Raw genomic sequence first — 19641 nt, 5'->3', positions numbered from 1 at the left:
ACAGTGTTTTTCATGTAAGGAAAGTATCTGTGATGATTTTGAGTGATGCACGTGAGACGCTGAGGTGGAGCACCAGGTAATGTTTCTGTAGTGTAGCAGCTCCTCCCGGCTACAGACACAGTCTCTTGTGTCAGTCATTTAAAAAATCTCCCCTTGAAGATGTCCTGGGTAGCTCTTGCTGGTACTAAGACTTTTTGTTTTTTTACATCCCCCGTGAATTAGATGACAGTGAAAACCAAACAGCGCATGCTAACAGAAGACTGGGAGCTTTTCAAACACAGGCGATTCATCGAAGAGCAGGTAAGGTTGTGGGTGGGAGGGGCAGTTCACTGCAGGGTCAGTGGCTCCAAAAGACCAGTGTTTCAAGACCACACTGCATGTTGTGCTCATAAGACAGTGTTTTTAAACTAGCTTTCCTTTCAACTTCCTTATCTTTTGTATTCCTCAAGGGACACCCACATTTGTGGAGTGACCCACTCGGGCCCATAGCCACCCCCGAGTCCTTACAGTCTCCTTGTAGGTGGGTGGCGCGTCTCCGGTTTGCCCTCCAGGGTGACACACAGTGAGGTCATAGGGCTAGGACTCGGTCCACATGTGCCGGGGCTCTCCTTCATCATGCCTGCTCGCGGCCCCGGCTCACCCCTTCCTCCAGCGGGCCCTTCCCACCCCTCTGTACACCGCTGTGGCAGAGCTCACGGGGGGGGCTGCAGCATGGTGGTCTCAGGGCGTTTGACTTCATTGGGAAACTTGCTTCCTGTGCCTGTACCGGCTGTTCTCCCGGTTAGTCTGCCTTGCCAGGTATGCTCCCTTGGCCCGCCCTAGATGCCAGGGGCCCCAGCCCCGCCCCGCCCACACCTCTGGTATCCTCTGAACACCTGCGCTCTGTTTGCTTATCTGTGTGGCTTCTCTTCTGTCAAACGGCTCTTCTGGCCACCACCCGTCCCATTGCCTGAGTTGGTCCACAGGTTCGCCTGCTGCAGTGCAAGTTTAGGTGCCGTTTCCTAGGTGGCTCCCAGGTCCAGCCCCTCTCCATGTGCAGCTGGCGTTCTCTCCAGCTGGCCTTCCTCACTGCCGCGTTCCTGCCTGCCTGCCTGCCGCCGTCTCTGTGCTGACCGTCCAGCTTGCACCAGGTCTCATAAACGCCTGCTTAACTTGTGGGCACTAGCTGCTGCAGCTCTGTGCGCACAGGCCTGGCGGCTGCAAGGTTGTGCCAAGAGACTCACTCCCGCTCAGCCCCGGCATAGCAGGCCGTTGAGAGTCTCGTGAGGGGATGCCCAGCTCAGTGCTCTTTGCTGGCCTGGACGCCCTCCTTGCCTCTGACAGGATTACCCTCACTGCCTCCTGGGACTTGCTCAGGTTGGCACCCGCCCAGGAGCCTCCTCACCTCTCCAGAACCCTGAGCAGATCTCCCAGGGCACCTTCTATGTCATGGTTTTAAAGTTTTGTTTCTTGCTTGTCTCCTCTCCAGAATCTAAGCTCCTTGAGGGCAGTGATTATCTCTGCCTTCCTGGTACCTCGCAAGTACCAAGCACATGGCAGATTCAGGGTAAAGGCTGGGTGTCTGCTGTGAGGGGCTGCGTGTGTGTGCTGGTGAGGAAGGCCTGTGGGGGCTGCTGGTCCCTGGCCTCTGTCGTGGCCTCTGCCAGCCCCAGGGCATGTGCACCACACGTTTGCTGCCCCACTTCCTGGCCCAGCCCCACCTTAGGGAGCTGTGGTCCTTGGTTCTGAGTGTGACACACACACGATTACTGAAAAATACAGGCCATGTCACGGGGGTACAGGTGTTGCACAATTAACCTGTTGTCTCGTGATTTGCCCCAGTTGACGAACAAGAAGGCCATCCCTGGTGAGAACAGCTTCACGGACACCATGAGGCACGTGCTGTCGTCACGGCTGAGCATGCCTGACTGCCCCAACTGCAACTACAGGAGGAGGTGAGCCTGCACGTGTGCGCAGCGGGCCTGCGGGGACCCTCACTGACCCGGCAGAGGGCCAGCGCCGACCTCTAAAGAGCACGGTCTGACCTTCTCTGTTGGCTGTCTCGGTAACTGTCCTTAATTCCCAATCAGATGTGCTTGCGATGACTGCAGCCTCTCACACATCCTCACTTGTGGTATCATGGACCCCCCCGTCACTGGCGACATCCACATTCACCAGCTACCACTCCAGGTGGACTCTGCTCCCGACTATCTCTCTGAGATGCGCCCACCTAGCGTGTCATCAGCAAGCTCAGGGTCAGGTTCCAGCTCTCCCATTACAGCTCAGCAACATCCCAGACTCATCCTCACAGACAATGGCTCTGCACCAACTTTGTAAGTCATGACTTTGTCATAAGGTTTCAGAAATTTAACCCGATGGTGAGAAATAGAGACGGTAATGTCTACAGAAGCATGGGTAGCGTTATAGCGCTTTCCAAGAAAAAGGACCCTTCAATTTTTTAAACGACTTTTAAAACATGGCATCAGTAAGACCAAACTTTCGACACTGTTTCACTACCTGCCAAACAGAAGGTGAATGAGTAAAGGCAGAAAGGCAGACACAGGTTGGTCTGCAGTGTCTCCCGTGCTGGCCTTGCCTGCGCTCACTGAATCGCGGGCGGCCAGCCGCTGCTCATTCCGCCTCGTCGTCCGCCCAGCATCTGTGTTTGTTCCATGTCTCGCTAAGAACTCAGATGGTCACTTTAGCAAGCGATTGAAAGGTTCTGTTTTCCATGTTTCCACGTTTTCTGGCAGGACGTTTGGTATGAGCGAGGTGGCTGTGCAGCTGTCTCCGGTTCACGGGGAGGGGAGTGGGCCCTCGTTTCCTCCGAGTTGTGGCCCTGTGGTGTGTTGAGCTCCCTGCTCTAGCTTCTGGACGGGCTGCACATGGGTGTATGTTTTTATTTAAGAAATAAAACATGCCTTCTGCAAGTTGTAGCGCATGTGGGTGTCGGGAGCCCCGGGAGGTAACCGGCCCTGCCCTCGGTTCCCGGCAGAGGGATGGCTGCCCTGACCTGGGGCTGCCCCGTGTTTGTCAGACTGCTCACCTCTGCCATCTGGATTTCGCACGGTGACTCTGAGGCTTTCCTTCGCAGTCTTTCAGTTCTCAATATAGGTTTGATCTCAAACAAAATAATTGTGAAGGGATTGGTGTGAACTCCGTGACTCCTTTCACTGAACTCAAGGTGCTTCATGGCCTTAGACGCCCTGTGCTCTCGGCGCCTGTGCAGGGTGTGGAGGGCTTCGCAGCTAGCGGCTGGCCAGCTCACCACAGGAGCACACCGCAGTTCAACACGTGTAGTTAAATAAAGACGTGTTGGGAGAGCTCACCCCTGTTGCTGTTGTGGCAGCTGCGCCAGCCGTGGACTCCCGCACTGCGTTGAGTGGCAGAGCTGGGACCACCCGCGGCTGCTCGGAGCACCTGGCCGCCAGCACCTCGTGGTCCGTGTCTTTGCAGTAGACACTGTGTGATCCGAGGACCTGCGTGTAGCCGCTGGTTCATGTTATCTCTTCTTGGTACTGCTTCTAAGTTGGTGAAATAGAAGCGTGCTGTGCTGAGGGGCTGTCTGGACTTCATGGGTTCTGGGGTCACCTCCGTCACAGGTTGCACATAAGGTTTAGTTCCTTCATTTCTGTATCTTGGCTTCCTCCTCTGAGGCATGGTGGTCATAACACCTCCGGAGCAGGGGTGGGTGCTGTCGTCCCCTCAGGTGCAGCGGGCTCCTGGGAGGCCCCGGGCAGTCTTGGCCTGCCGGGCGCTGTCTGCGCTTGCTGTGGTGAGCTCTGGATGGTAGCATGTTGTAGTACACAGAGTCTTGTTTTCCTAAAAGTGGAAAAGAACATACGTTTGGCAATTCTGGATACTCTTCCCTAAAGCCAAAAGATCTCCAATTCTTAGGATTTTTCCTTCAGGAGGCCATTGTATGTTGAGGCTCAAGGTGGGTGTGAAGGCGTGTTTATGTGGACCCATGGGGCTTCATGTACTGTCATGCCTTGAACCATGTACACTGAGCCGGGAACTCTGTGCCAGCTCTCTTCATGTACCAGAACATCATACATTTTAAGTGGGCTTTATAGGCTACAGCCTTGACGTCTTCTTCCCTTTTTTTTTTTTTTTGTAGATAATTCCATTTGCCCATCGCTTGGATGTCTTGCTAAAGCTCATGATTAAATAAGATTATGGCCAGAGCTGGCCTTGTAGTGAAACGTCTTTTAGTGTTTTGTCACATAAGTGCCTTTAATGCTTTGTTCAGTTGGCTATGTCTGAAATTTTGGTGGTTATAAAAATAAACGCTAAAGACTTAAGGTTGTTCTCTGTACCCCTTTAACTGTAATCAAAAATCGTCTGCTTGGAAATGGCAGAGAGAACAGTTGTACACCAGGGCACCTCAAGTTGAATAGACGTGTAACATCAATTAATCTGATTGTTTTGTGGTTTCTTTAATATTTCTATTTTTGGAGTTCTGCTTTCCATCCTTCCGCATAGCACAAATGGGAGTCTCCCGGGCACTTTCCTCTTGCGTTCAGGTCACCAGGAGACGCCGAGGCACGTGCGGGGTGCTCGGTGTCTGGTGGGGGGTGTGCTTGCTGGACTCGCGGGGAGAGCGGCCTCATGGTGACGGCTCTGCTCTCTCAGTTGTAGTGACGACGAGGATGTCGCACCGCTGTCGGCAAAGTTCGCTGACATCTACCCGCTGAGCAGCTATGATGATGCTGAGGTGGTGGCCAGCATGAACGGGGTCCACGGCGAGCTGAACGGAGGCGGGGAGAACATGGCCCTGAAGGATGAGGTGCGGGCGCGGTGTCTTCACAGCGATGATAAGTGACCTCAGACGGTGTCTGGTGTGTGGGTTTCCTGTATGTTTCTGTGTTGAGAAGTGTAAATTACAAAGGGTCGTTTTTGAAGTCCCCTCAGGTAAGCAGCACCAGCAGTAGTTCTTCAGAGGCTGACGACGAGGAGGCGGACGGCGAGAGTAGTGGGGAGCCCCCGGGAGCCCCGAGGGAAGACACGGCCCTGGGAAGTGGGAGCCCCGGGAAGGAGGAAAGTAAAGTGGACAGTCCACCCCCATCTTACCCAACTCAGCAGGTACATATGATCTTTTCGAACTTTGTTTTGCCAAAGGTCTCTTTTCTGCATCTAGTTTCTCTGAACATGAGCATTATTGAATACAAAATGGTGTTATTTCCAAAAACGTCTGAAGATTAGCACTGCAGACTGTCGAGGTGCACTTGCAGAAGAAGTGCGTGTGACTCATGCCCTCGTTTCAGTCTCGCTCCTCTCAGCTGAGCCTGCGATCAGCGCTGTCCTCACTCTGCGGAGCCGCAGAGCGGCTGCATGTAGCTAGGTGTCACGGAGGTTCTGTCTGTGTGGAAGCAAGAGAAGGACTTGGTGGTTGTTTTTTTAATAAAATGAAAGAGTGGAATGTTAAAAATTCAGGAAAGGTTGGTTTTGCGAGGGAGCTTTTTTCCTGGTATATGTTCTTTTGTTAACCAAAGGTGAGGGTACTTTACTAGACTATTTTTTTTTCCTTGGAGAGTTTTATAGTAGATGCTCAAGCAGTTTTTAAATGAAAGGAAGAACAAATGAAGGTCAGGGCTGATTGAGCCATTTTAATCGGTGGTGTAAATCTGCAGGAAAGGTGATCCTAGAAGGTATTACCCTGAGCAGTCTTGCTCCAACTTCCTTCCCCATCTACCTGGTCTAGCACCTGCTCACCCCCAGCCCCTGGTCCCAATACATAACCAGTTTTACTTATTTATTGTGTGTCCTTCCGGTGTTTGTTTATGCAAATACAAATCTTCTTCCCCTTTGTGTGAAGAAGGCTTATACTAACACACACTCTGTTCTCCCCCCGGCCCAGCAGTGTGTCCTGACAGAGCACCTCCACGCACTCTGCTGCTGGTCTCTGTGCCCTGTCGTGTGGATGTGTCATGGTTTGGTTTTGTTTTTCTTTTTAGTCCCTGCTGATGGACACTTGTGTTTGCTTCCGTCTGTTTTCCCATCATAAACTAGTCAGTGAGTAACCTTACGTATCTGACATTTTATATGTAGGCAGCTCTGTCCCTGGAGTGGTCACCAGGAGCGGCTTCACCGGGTCCGAGTGTGATAGCCCCCCTGCCCCCCCCAGAAGAGTTTTGGACTCTTGCCAGTCTGACTCTGGAGAAATGGTAACCCTGTGAGGTGTCAGTTTTCATTCCATTTTTTTACTGGCAAAGTTGAGCCTTCTGTCATATAGTGAAGGGCCGTTTGGTTTTCCATTTCTATCTTGTTTTCGAGTTTGAGTTCTTTATGGGGACTTCCCTGGTGTCCAGTGGCTAAGACTCCACGCTCCCAGTGCAGCGTTCAGTTCCTGGTTGGGGAACTCAATCCCACATGCTGCAACTAAAAGATCCCGCATGCTGCAACTAAGATCCCACGTGTTGCAACTAACACCCAGGACAGCCAGATTAAATAAATAAATAAATGAATGAATGAATGAATTTTTTTAAAGGGTTCTTTTTATATTGGTACAAGTCTTTATCAAGTATGTGATCTACAAATATTTTCTTTCACTCTGTGGTATGTCAGTTAGTTTTTTTGTTGTTTGTTTTTTTATTTTATTTATTTTTTAATTAGTTAATCTATTTTTGGCTGCGTTGTGTCTTTGTTGCTGTGCACAGGCTTTCTCTAGTTGCGGAGAGCAGGGGCTACTCATTGTGGTGGCTTCTCTTGTTGTGGAGCACAGGCTGTAGGCGCACAGGCTTCGGTAGTTGTGGCATGTGGGCTCATTAGTTGTGGCTTGCGGGCTCTAGAGAACAGGCTCAGTAGTTGTGGCACACGGGCTTAGTTGCTCCACAGCATGTGGGATCTTCCCGGCCCAGGGCTCAAACCCATGTACCGTGGTGCATTGGCAGGTGGATTCTTAACCACTGTGCCACCAGGGAAGTCCCCTCGATTGGTTTTTTAATGGTGTTTTTTAAAAAGCAAAAGTTATTAATTTTGACGCATTCCAGTTTATCGGTTTTTTTCTTTTATGAATCATGCTTTTGATGTCATACCCAAGAAAATTTTACCTAATACAAAACTCTCTTTTCCTCTAGAAGATTTATAATTTTAGCTCTTACTTAGGTCTGTGGTCCATTTGACTCAGTTTTGCTTGTGGTCTGAGATTAGGGTCCGGACTCATCTTTTTGCATGTTTGGATATTCATTTGTCCCAGTACCATCTGTTGAAAGGACCATCCTTTCCCCTGTTGAATTGCGTTGGCTATTTGTTGAAAATCAATTGACTGTAAATGTAAGAGTTTATGTCTGTACTCTGTATCCTGTTCATTTGATCTCTGTGTCCGTCAACCCATCCTGTACTTGACTGTTGCTTTATTTTAAGTTTGGAAATCGGGTAGACTCTGCCCTGCAGCTTCGTGGGCCTTTTTCAGAATTGTTTAGACTGTTCAGAATCCTTTGTATTTCCGTATACATTTTATTTTTCATTTTGTTTGTTTATTTATTTATTTATTTTGCCATATGATGTGGCTTGTGGGATCTTAGTTCCCCGACCAGGGATTGAACCTGGGCCATCACAGTGAAAGCACCAAGTCCTAACCACTGGACCACCAGGGAATTCACCCATATATATTTCAGGAACAACTTGTTACCTTCTACAGAAAGACCTGCTTGGATTTTGATAGAGGTTGCATTGAATTCTTGGATATTTGGTAGAATTCATCAGCAAAGTTCTCTGGGCCTAATCTTTTATTTGAGGGATGGTAAGGATCAATTCTGAGAAAATACAAACTTAAAATTGAATCTGTCAGTCTGTGAACATGCTGTTTCTTTTCATTTATTTAGGTTATCTTGATTTCTGTCAGCAATGTTTTAAAATTTCTAGTCTATAGTTCTTGAACATGTTTCTTAAATTTATTCTTAAGTATTAGATGTTTTTTGATTCTATAGTAAAGGTGTTTTCTAATTTTGATTTTCAATTGTTGGTAATATATAGAAATAGAATAGATTCTTATATATTGATCTTGAATTCTGCAGCTTTGCTAATAAACTTGTTCTAGAGGAGTCGAGGTTTTTTGGTTTTGTTTCTGGGGTTTTTTGGGTAGATTACTTTGGATTTGATACATGCAAGATCATGTTGTCTGTGAATAAACAATTTTACTTCTTCCTTTCCAACCTAGATTCTTTTAGTTTCCTACTCTTGCCTTATTGAGGTAGCTACAACCTCCAGTATAGTGTTGAGGAGAAGTGGTATAAGCAGATATCTTTGCTTATTCCCAGTCTTAGGGGGAAAGCATTCAATCTTTGACCAGTAAAGTATGATGCTAGCTGTAGCTTTTCCATAGGTGTCTTTTATCAAGTTGAGGAAATTCTGTTCTACTCCTAGTGTCTTGAGAGTTGTATCATGACCATGCATTGGGTTTTTCAGATGCCTTTTCTGCATCTGTTGAGATGTCCCCATGGTTTTCAACCTTTATTCTGTTACCATGGTGTATCTCATCAAGTGATTTTCGTATATTAAACCAACCTCATGTTCCTGGGATAAATCCCACTTGGTTATGGCATGTAGTCCCTTTTTCATATGTTGCTTGATTGGTTTGCTAATATTTTGTTAGGGTTTTTGCATCTGTGTAAATAAAAGATATTGGTCTGTAGTTATCCATCGTCATGATGTTTTGTCTGGCTTTGGTATCAGGGTAATACCCGCTTCATAGAATTAGTTGGGAAGTGTTTGTTCTGCCTGTATTTCCTGAAGGAATTTGTCTAAGATTGAGAGTTCTTAAATGTTTGATAGAATTCACCAGTGAAATCCCATGGACCTGGTCTCTTTAGTGGGAAATTTTGTAATTGCTAATTCAAATTTTGTGTACTTGTTACAGGTGTATTCAGATTTTCTGTTTCTTCTTGGGTTGAGTATAACAGTTTGTGTCTTTTTAGGGGTTTATCCATTTCGTCTAAGTTGTCTGATGTCATATGGTGGTTTATTATGTTCTCTTTTAATTCTGTAGGGTCTGTAGTGATGTTAGTTCCTGTTTCGGGTAGTTTTGTTTACCCCTTTCTAGCCCCCTCTGTCAGTCTGGCTATAGGTTTGTTCATTTTTGTAAACAACCAATGTTTGGTTTCGTTGCTTTTCTCTTTTCTCTTTCATTGATTTCTGTTCTGATCTCCGTTATTTTTTTCTATATTCTTTGGGTTTGGTTTGTTCTTTTTCTAGCTTGTTGAATCTGAAGCTTAGGTTCCTGATTTTAGAGCTTCCAAACTGATTGAGACTGGTTTTATGGCCTAGATATGGTGCGTCCTCGATGTGCACTTGGAAGTAATTTGTATTCTGCCCCTGTTAGGTAAAGTGTCCTATAAATGAAAGTTTGGTCAAAATTTGGTTGATAGCATTATTCAGGTCTTCTGTATCCTTACTGATTTTCTATCTACTTCTAAAAATTATTGAGAGAGACATATTGAAGTCTTTAAGTATAACTTTTGGGTTGTCTATTCCTTTTTCAAATCTGCCAGTTTTTGATTCATGCGTCTTGGGGCAATGTTGTTGAATCTGTATCCATGTAATTATTGTTCTGTCTCCCTGATGTGTTGGCCCTTTTGTCATCAAGAAATGTTTCCCTGCTGATATTTCTTATCTTAGATTATTTTGTCCTAATATTAATACAGTCATTCCAACTGTCTTAGGGGTGCTGTGTATGCATGTTATATATTTTTTCATCCTTTTAATTTCAGCTTGTGTCTTTGAATCTAAAATTTGCCTTACAGTCTTTTAGTTTGGTCTTATATTTTTATCCTGTCCATCAGTCCCTGCCTTTTGTTTGAAACGCATCATTTACGTTTAATGTAATTATTCATAATATTTACGTTTACCATTTTGCTGGTTATTTCTATGTGTCTCATGTTTTTTGTATCTCTGTCCCTCTTTCCTTTTTTCATATCAAACAAAATTTCAGTGTACCATTTTAATTCTGCTCTTGATTCTTGAGTTATTTTGGTTTTTTGTTTGTTTTTTTAAGTTTAGTTTTTTTAAGGGGTGTGGGGAGTTGGGAATAGGAGGAGCCCCAGGCAAGAAGGCTAGACTCCTTCTGTTCTTACCTAAAAGTTCTAGCAGATTTGCATGAATAAACGCTTCTCAATTTGTTTTTCTTTCCTTTGGTTGATTTCCAGAGCCTCAAAACGATTGCCTTTGACAATTGTGTTCAGTTTTACACTTGTTTTGAGGGAGAAGAGTCACCGACTGCTTCATTCCACCTTAGCCGGAAGTCCCACCTCTGGTGCATTTTGAAGACTCTCTATGTAACCATCCGTTAAGCAGTGAGAGCCCAGCGGAGCATGGCACCGGTGGTCTTGTTGTCCTTGGTCCCAGCTCCCTCTCTCCACTCTGCCATCTTGCCAGTCCCCTTGCCCCTGCTCAGACAGGCGCAGGATGCACACGGGTGTGGCTGCTGCCTCAGCAGACACCCAACTGGGGTGAGGTGCGCACCCCTTCTCTTTTCAGGTCTCTTCAGTCCCAGTCCTGGGGGCCCTCGTTTACCTCGCAAGGAGGGACCTGTCAACCTGGGGTGTCAGGACGGGCCCTGCTGCCTTTGTATTTGCTGTGTGATTGGCTCTAATTCAGTCCATACCATTCTTTGTTTCCCTAAATACTAAATACTCATTTCTTAAATACTGTTTTTTTCTTTCCCTTTAGGCAGAACAGGCTGCGAACACTTGTGAATGTCATGTTTGTAAACAAGAGGCGTCTGGATTGGCGCCGTCCGCAGTGACCGCTGGAGCCCTCCCTCCCGGCCACCAGTTTCTGAGCCCGGAGAAGCCCACACACCCCGCTCTGCATCTTTACCCCCACATCCACGGACATGTGCCCTTGCACGCCGTCCCACACCTGCCTCGCCCTCTCATCCACCCCACTTTGTACACAGCGCCCCCCTTCACACACAGTAAGGTAAGTCAGGGCAGAAAGGGCCAGAAAGCTCACCCGTCACCCAGACCTTGAGGGGTACGTGTTTAAACAAACAGAAATCCATCAGTTGGCAGCCTGTGTAGGACAGCGTGCACGCTTGATTGGAGGGTCTGTAAGTGTCTCTTTCTACCATAATATATGAAACTCTTAGAATTTTGAACCTTTACACTTGTGAAAACAGTCATGAAAGTCATGGTTTATTCCTCCAGAATTAACGAGTACATGAAGAGTTTTTCAGATGGTGCTGGAGTAACAGGCTGTGCTCAGGGCCCTTCCACACAGGGCTTCTGCCCACCCAGAGAGCATTTCACGTCTCCACTCACAGCTTTTCGAGGCCTAGCTCTTTTTCTCGTTGTGGCGGGTAAAATAATTTGAACGTGGCATGAGTCCTCTAACACTGGCTGGGCTCCTCGGGGTCTAAAATGACTGTCCTCTTAAGCATGAGACTGAGGACTTTATGTAGAAGGGCACGAGCTTGAAGGAGGGACCCTGGGCACCGAGAGACGGAAGCCCCTGTGCTGGCAGGTGAGTGGGAGGGGTTGGGGCAGGCGGGGGTCTGGTCAGGAGAGGCGTGAGGGGCTGGGCAGTGTGGTTTGTGTGCGTTTGTCCTCAGAGAGCCCTGGGGCTTGTATTTAATACCTGGGACTCCGCAGAGAGGTTTTTAGGTTGGTTTCGTTCTTTGCGTCTTGCTAGCGATTTTGAACTTACCTTTATTGACTTTATCATAATATTTTTTTAATCAGTTATTCTGGCTCATATTAATCAGTTTAATCAGTCAAGAGTAGACTTTTCCCCAAACTCTACTGATACATTACTTAAAGCAGTGATTCTCCTCTGGGAGAGATAGGGAAGGTGTGGCCTGGGAGGGGCTTTCTGGGTCCTCACGTTGCCCGCAGCTGAGGAGGGGCACGGGTGAGAGTTAAAACCACTGGCATATGGTGGCGGTGGCGTATACTCAGCTTGTCGTGTTCTGCTGTCATAGGTGCTTGGTGGCCGCTTAGATACATGGTTAAATGTTATTAGACTGACTATTGCTCAGTTGGAACACTTAATGGTACCGCTGTTCATCGGGTGATTTTAAGCAGCATTGTTCAGGGGTATATTCAAGGCCAGACTATTTTCACGGTCTGCCCAGTCCACAGCCCTTTCCCTCTGGGTGAATGCATGAGTCTGGGAAGCCGTTTGCTCCCTGTTCTTACCTGAATAGAGCTCCGTTTTCCAGTCCCTAAGGGAGCCACCCCGAGAAGAGGGTATAGAATGTCCTCTCATACTTTCTTGCTGGTGGAAGCTATTCAAGAATTAGTTCCTAAAAGAAAAAAAAAGGGGGATTTAGTTCCTAAAAATCTTCAAGTAAGGTACTGAAATTGATTATTCCCAAAGGCTGTTGGGACACTCTAGTGAAAATTGGTTTTTCACCCTGAATTTTGGCCTTTTCTTAGGACGTTGTAAGTAGTCTGTGGAAGGGTAAAGGGAAAGAAGGACGTCTGGGGAGCCATCGTCTGTATTGAATCTTCTTTCTCTATACCCATCGAGCTGTAGCCCAGGAGACAGACGTGGGAGACGCGTGGGTGGACAGGCAGATACGGAGGGCAAGCTGTGAAGCTATATTTCAGCCACTGTATTATCAAGGTCAAGGTTATTCTCTGATAACGTTTAAAATACACTAGCTGGATGCCGTTTTTATTTGCAAAAATGAGATGGCATTTGACAGAATACTTCATGTGTACCTGGTATAAAAATGTTTGTTTCTCTAAACAGTCTTATGTTGTCACTTACCAGGTTTTGCAAAATTGGTTTGTAGTATTCGAGTTGGCCTGACTTAGTTGAGTGCCGTGGCTGTGTCTGTACCCAAGGCGTAGTGTGTTGGCAGTCCCGTCGAAGCTGGTAGAGAAGGAACGCGCTGTGTTAGGAGCACACAGACTCGCCCTCAGCGCCGTCAGAGCAGGGTCTCTGAGGCCAGCATGGTTCCGCGTGGTGACCCACATGCCGGGGGTGCGGAAGTGGTGCTGGGAGTGGCGGCCCTTCTGACCTGCCTCTGTCTGTGTGTTGTCAGGGCCTTTAGGAGTTTCTGCGCTGGTTAAATGGCACTTGTTGCCTTTAAGACTTCATGTCACTGTAGTTGTAATTTTTTTAATTCATACTTTTGCTGTCATACCTAAGATTCTTGGAATGAGAACTGTTAAAATTTTATTTTCTTGAAATTAGAGACATTTGAAAACTGTTTCTGTTTTCAGATGTCTTCATACCAATGGTACAGTTAATTTGTATGTTGAGATATGTTATCTGAGAGTTAAAAGTAGTTGCAGGAGGCAAATATAGTAATGAAATATTATAGAAAGAATTAAAACTGTAAGTAACAGGGAATTTAAATTTCCAAATATTTGGGAATTCTCCAGCTGTCTTTCTGTTACTGATTCCTACTTTAATTCCATTCTGGTCTAAGCGCAGATACTGTATTTCTGTTCTTTCCAGTTTGTTGCCCGGTGCTTTGTGGCCCAGGATGTGGTCTCTCTTGGTGAGTGCTTCACTTTCCTTAAGAGGAATGCATGGTCTGCTGTCTTTGGGTAAAGTAGCAGTTGATTGGTGGTGTTGTTGAGTTCAGCTGTGTCCACACGGACCCCTGTCTGTGGGATCTGTCCGTGTCTGATGCAGGAAGGTTGAGGTCTGCAACTGTAGTAGTGGGTCTCTCCCAGCAGTCCTGTCGGGGTTGCCTTGTGTTGTTTGATGCTCTTTGGTTCGATGGTTACACGTTTAGGGTTGTTACGTGCTCTTGGAGAGCTGACCCTTTTCCTGCTGAGTACTGACCCTCTTGTCTCTGGTGACTTCCCTTGCTCAGAAGCCTGCTCTGTCTGCAGTTAGTGTAGCTCCACCAGCTTTTCATTCATGTTATATGGTGTCTCTCTCCCTGCCCTCTGCGTATAGTAGGTTTCTTGTAGACAGTATCATTGGATCTGGGGAGTTTTTTTGGGAGGGGGGAAGGTTCTTGTTATTTAATATACTCTGATAATTTCTGTCCTTTCATTGGTATATTTAGACCAGTCACTTTATTTATTTGTTTACTTTATTGGCTGCGTTGGGTCTTTGTTGCTGCACATGGGCTTTCTCTAGTTGTGGAGAACAGGGGCTACTCTTCGTTGCAGTGCACAGGCTCCTCATTGCGGTGGCTTCTTTTGTTGTGGAGCATGGGCTCTAGACACGTGGGCTTCAGGAGTTGCAGCATGTGGGCTCAGTAGTTGTGGCTCGTGGGCTCTAAAGCACAGCCTCAGTAGTTGTGGTGCATGGGCTTAGTTGCTCCTCAGCATATGGGATCTTCTTGGCCCAGGGCTCAAACCCGTGTCTCCTGCCTTGGCAGGTGAATTCTTAACCACTGTGCCACCAGGGAAGCCCCTAGACCACTCACTTTTTTTTTTTTAATTCTTTATTGGAATATAATTGCTTTACACTCTTGTGCCAGTTTTTGAGGTACACCAAAGCGAATCACCTGTATTTATACATGTATCCCTATATGCCTATCCTCCTGCTACTCCCTCCCACCCTTCCTCTCCTGGCCCTCTAAGTCATCACACATCATCGAGTTTATCTCCTTATATTATGCAGCAACTCCCTACTAGCTATTTTACCTTTGGTAGTGTATATATGTCAGTGCTACTCTCTCACTTCGTCCCAGCTTCCCCTTCCCCCACTCCCAACCCCATGTCCTCAAGTCCGTTCTCTACATCTGCATCTTTACAGGCAAGCAAAAGCTAAGAGAATTCAGCACCACCAAACCAGCTTTACAACAAATGCTAAAGGAAATTCTCTAGAAGGGAAACACAAGAGAAAACAAAAAGACCCACAAAAACAAACTCAACACAATTACGAAAATGGTAATAGGAATATACATATCGATAGTAACATTGAATGTAAATGGATTAAATGCTCCAACCAGAAGACACAAACTGGCTGAATGGACACAAAAACAAGACCCACACATATGTTGTCTACAAGAGACCCACTTCAGACCTAGGGACACATACACACTGAAAGTGAGGGGATGGAAAAAGATATTCCATGCAAATGGAAATCAAAAGAAAGCTGGAGTAGCAATACTCATATCAGATAAAATAGACTTTAAAATAAAGACTGTTACAAGAGATAAGGAAGGACACTACACAGTGATCAAAGGATCAGTCCAAGAAGAAGATACAACATTTGTAAATATTTATGCACCCAACATAGGAGCACCTCAGTACATTAGGCAGATGCTAACAGGCATAAAAGCAGAAATTGACAGTAACACAATAATAGTGGGGGACTTTAAGACCCCACTTACACCAATGGACAGATCATCCAGACAGAAAATTAATAAGGAAGCACAAGCTTTAAATGACACAATAGACCAGATAGATTTAACAGATATTTATAGGACATTCCACCCAAAAGTGGCAGAATACACTTTCTTCTCAAGTGCACATGGAACATTCTCCAGGATAGATCACATCTTGGGTCACAAATCAAGTCTTGGAAAATTCAAGAAAATTGAAATCATATCAAGCATCTTTTCTGACCACAGCACTATGAGATTAGAAATCAACTACAGGAAAAAAAAAATGTAAAAAACACAGATACATGAAGGCTAAACAATGCACTACTAAATAACCAAGCAATCATTGAAAAAATCAAATAAGAAATTTAAAAATGCAAAGAAATAAATGACAGTGAAAACATGACAACCCCAAACCTATGGGACGCAGCAAAAGCAGTTCTAAGAGGGAAGTTTATAGCAATTCAGTCTCACCTCAAGAAACAAGAAAAATCTCAAGTAAGCAATCTAGCCATACACCTGAAACAACTAGAGAGGGAAGAACAAAGGAAACCCACAGTCATTAGAAGGAAGGAAATCATAAAGATCAGAGCAGAAATAAATGAAATAGGAAAAAAGAAAACAGTAGCACAGATCAGTAAAACTAAAAGCTGGTTCTTTGAGAAGATAAACAAAATTGATAAACCTTTAGCCAGACCCATCAAGAAAAAGGAGAGGACACAAATCAGTAAAATTAGAAATGAAAAAGGAGAAATCACAACTCACACCACAGAAATAACAAAGGATTGTAAGAGACTACTGTAAACAACTATACGCCAATCAAGTGGACAACCACTCACTTTTTTTAAAGTGATTTTTTGTGTTTGGATTAATAACAACCGTGTTTTGTAACTGTTTTCTGTTTGTTATCAGAGGCTCCTTTTTATGCCTTCTCCACTTTTAATTGAGCATTTTCTGATTCCACTTTCTCCTCTTAGCATATCAGTTATACCTTTTTTTCAATTTTAGCAGTTGTATCACAGCATAGATTGTAACTACTGTACATCCCCTTCAAGCACCCCTGTTCTGCTTCGTATGTAGTACAGGTGCTTTCTAAGAGACCGTTGCCAGCTGCCCCTCCCATCCCGGTGGCACTGCTGCTGTTATTTTCATCCCTCCGAGTGTTAATCACCTAGCCTGTCGTTGTCGCTGTTTCTCCAGGGTTCTCTTTTAGGTGAGTTAATAGGGGAGATGAGAGGCTTTATTTTATTTTACTTGTATTCATTCCTTCTCCATCGCACTCCTTTTCTTTATGTAGATCCGTGTTCCGACCTATATTATTCCCTTCTGCCTGCGGAAAATCTTCACACGTTTCTTGTAGGGCGGGTCTGCTGGAGATGAGTTCCCTCAGTTTTTTGTTTGTCTGAGCAAGTCTTTATTTCTCCTTCACTTTTGAAGGATAATTTCGCTGGATACAGAATTCTAGGTTGGTGTTTTTTGGGGTTTTTTTTTTTCGCTTCGAACACTTAAAACATAGTTAACGCCACCCTTTTCTTGCTTGCATGGTTTTAGATGAGACGTCCTCTGTCATTGTGTTCCTTGTTCTGTAGGCACAGAGATTTCTTCCCCCAAACCCTGCCCCCTAGGCTGCTTTCAGGGTTTTCTCTGTGTCTTTGGTTTCCTACAGTTTGAATACGGTATGCCTAGGTGTGGATGTTGCAGGTATCTGTTCTGTTTGGTGTCCTCTGAGCCTCCTGGGCCTGTGGTTTGACGTCTGTGCTGCGTTCGGGGCGTTCTTGGCCATTACGCCTTCAAGCTGTTTCTCCCGCCTGTCCTGCTGCCTCTCCTTCCAGACTCCAGGCACCATACACAATGTCTTCTGAAACTGCCCCACAGTTCTTGGACACTTTGTTCTATTTTTTTTGTCATTGTTGGTGGTGGTTTTGGGGGGTTTTGTTTAAATTCTTGTTTCTTTTTGGATTATAGTTTGAAAAGTTTCTCTTGACATCTGGAAGCTCATTGATTCTTTTCTTGGCTGTGTCCAGCCTACCAGTTCTTAGTTTCTCTTACAGTGTTTTCTGTTTCTAGCATTTTTAAAACTTTTCTTAGACTCTGCCTGCTCATGTTACCACTTGTTCTCGCATGTCGTGTGCCTTTCCCGTAAGAGCCCTTAGCACGTCAGTCATTTCACATTCCCCGATGAGTCTCAGCCATCTTCTCTTCACCTTCCCTCTTGACCCTGGACCTCTGGTTAGACCTCTCATCCTGCACTTCACACCCGATGGTCTCTCCATGCCTGAAACTCGTCCCCTTGTCTCTCAGTCTATTCTGAGAACTTTCTTTGGATCAGTCTTCCAGCTAAGTGGTTCTCTAACCTGCCCCTTAAGTTTCAGTTTTTAATCCCACCTGTAATTCTTATTTCTAAGCTTTAATTTATTTATTTTTCAAATATGTTAGACACTTTTTATATTGTCTTGTTCCTTGATCACTTTCTCTGTAGTCTTTCTTTGCGTCAGGCATATTACACGTAGTTATTCTGTGTTTGCATGGGACCTTGAGGATCTAAATCTGTTTTTATCATGAGATCATGTTTTGTTCAGCAGGCCCTGCACAGGGGATGCTTCCTCAAGAGAGGTTTCCTTTTCCGGTGCCAAGGTGCCAGCAGGGCGCTGACCCCCCGGGACCCTCCAGCCCCTCCTGTCTCCAGATCTCCTTCCCGTGGGACCGCAGATCCGTCCCCTCCTCACTGTGACAGTGGTGCCCGCGCCCCTGGGGCCGCCGTCCCTTCCTGTGCTTCCACCGGGCCCTGTCTTACTGCCATGCTCTTACCGGCTCTTTGTGGACGATTTCCCTCGCTTTCTCTCGAGCCCCGCCCTTTGTTACAGAGGTGTTTGCTGCCGGTTATCTGGGATGTAGAGTGATGTGTCCCGCCTCGCCGGACCGGACCCGAGGAGGGAGAACTCACGGCCTTACAGAGACGAGCACGCGGGCGCCCCCCCCCCCCGCTCCTCCACAGAGCAGCTTGCCCTGTCACGCGTGGCCCGGGGGGCAGTGCTCGAGGCTTCCAGCTTTGAGGTCCTGTGTCTTCTCCGTCTGGAAGACATGCTGTGAAGCAGTTGCCGCATTGGGAAGGGCCCGGAAGTGAAGGTGGAGAGGTGCCCTGTGTGGAATCTCCCCAGGAGCAGGAGGGTTGTTTGGACCTGGCCGGTGAGCTCGGTGCATCGAGCGGTGCCGGGTGGCGGAGCTCCCTCATGGCTGTGGGCCTGCGCACGGTCACCCCCTTGCTGCGTCACTTGTGTGCGGCCGCTGCAGGCGTGCCTCAGAAAGTCAGACGTGGTACATGTGCAAGTTCACTTGGAATTTGAGGGAGAAAAAAGCTGTATGGTAGTAAATAGGGACATAAATAGATTGCCATTTGGGGGTTGTGTTGTGACCTGTGATCTGTATTTTATTTCAGAGGCAGAGTTCAGTTATTCTGACCTAAGAAATAGCGAAACAGAGGTGGGCCCTTGCCTCCATCTCCGTGGGAGTGCTGAGGGGCCGTGGTGAGAAGCCGCGAGGGGAGCAGCTGTCCCGCGCGCGTTTGCTGGAGGAAGTGGCACCTTTGTTGGCGGGCTCGGGGTCGCCAGCTGCTCCCGGCCGCGCTCAGTGCTCAGGCTGTGCTCTGGGCGTCTGGGAGGATGTGCTGGTGCAGGACAGGTTGGGTCTTGGGGCTCCTGCGTGAACTCAGCGGAGCGCCTGGTGAGGGAGGGCGTCAGCTGGTGTGTGTGCCAGAGCTTCCACTTAAAGCAGAGTCTTGCTTTCCTGTGAATCAGTGTTGTCTGCACATGCAGAGCAGTTCAGAGCTTCTGGTCACTGAAGGCGTGTGGACTTGCATAAAGGTTGGAGTCCGTGTTCTAATCCACATGTGGAGAGGCTTATTTTGTGCTTAAGTCATTAGTGTTTCTATGGAGGCGTGGCCCCAAAACGGTCTAGGGGACAGGAGCCTGTTTTCCCTGAAGGAAGCCCAGAGCTGTGGAGGTTAGTGGGCGTCTGGTGCAGAAGCCTTCATGCAGGTACAGCCCGTTTGTTACGGACCCCTGCCCTGCCCCCTTTGGTCTCTACAACTGGGCCTCCTGTTCTGAGTAGACGGGCTTCTGAAGAAGTGTGTGGACCAGATGTATAGAATCCCTGACACGTCTCCAGTATGACGGCGCCAGTGTTACCTCCCCTTGCTCTGCAGGCTGAGCTCCACTCAGCATTTATTGAACATCCAGTATGTGCCAGGCCCTGTGCTACATGCTAGGAAAATAAAATCCAGTTCCTCCCAGTCCTCGTCTTCAGAGATCTCACAGTCTAAAGAGAAGACAAAAACATAATCACATTTGAAAACTCAAAGTACTATGACACACCTTCACAGAAATTGTAGACGCAAAGTAGAAAAGTAACACTGAAGAGGGAGA

General features: G+C 46.7%; 1 protein-coding gene across 5 annotated transcripts in view; it reads left to right on the top strand.

The window, feature by feature from the left end:
- FAM193A (family with sequence similarity 193 member A) overlaps positions 1-19641 on the top strand; it is a 161832-nt gene that overhangs the window by 112408 nt on the left and 29783 nt on the right. For 4 of the 5 annotated variants that reach the window (XM_057706127.1, XM_057706126.1, XM_057706124.1 and 1 more), the window contains 6 exons: positions 223-300; positions 1822-1934; positions 2070-2312; positions 4615-4768; positions 4885-5064; positions 10648-10899. In XM_057706127.1, the coding sequence (XP_057562110.1) occupies positions 223-300; positions 1822-1934; positions 2070-2312; positions 4615-4768; positions 4885-5064; positions 10648-10899 (1020 nt within the window). The remainder of the gene's footprint in view (positions 1-222; positions 301-1821; positions 1935-2069; positions 2313-4614; positions 4769-4884; positions 5065-10647; positions 10900-19641) is intronic. The other variant, XM_057706125.1, reaches the window with a different exon arrangement.

The sequence above is a fragment of the Hippopotamus amphibius genome, chromosome 13, assembly GCF_030028045.1.
Source record: "Hippopotamus amphibius kiboko isolate mHipAmp2 chromosome 13, mHipAmp2.hap2, whole genome shotgun sequence".
Classification (NCBI taxonomy): Eukaryota; Metazoa; Chordata; class Mammalia; order Artiodactyla; family Hippopotamidae; genus Hippopotamus; species Hippopotamus amphibius.
Note: the sequence above shows the minus strand (reverse complement) of the source record. Positions and strands in the feature narration are given on the sequence as shown.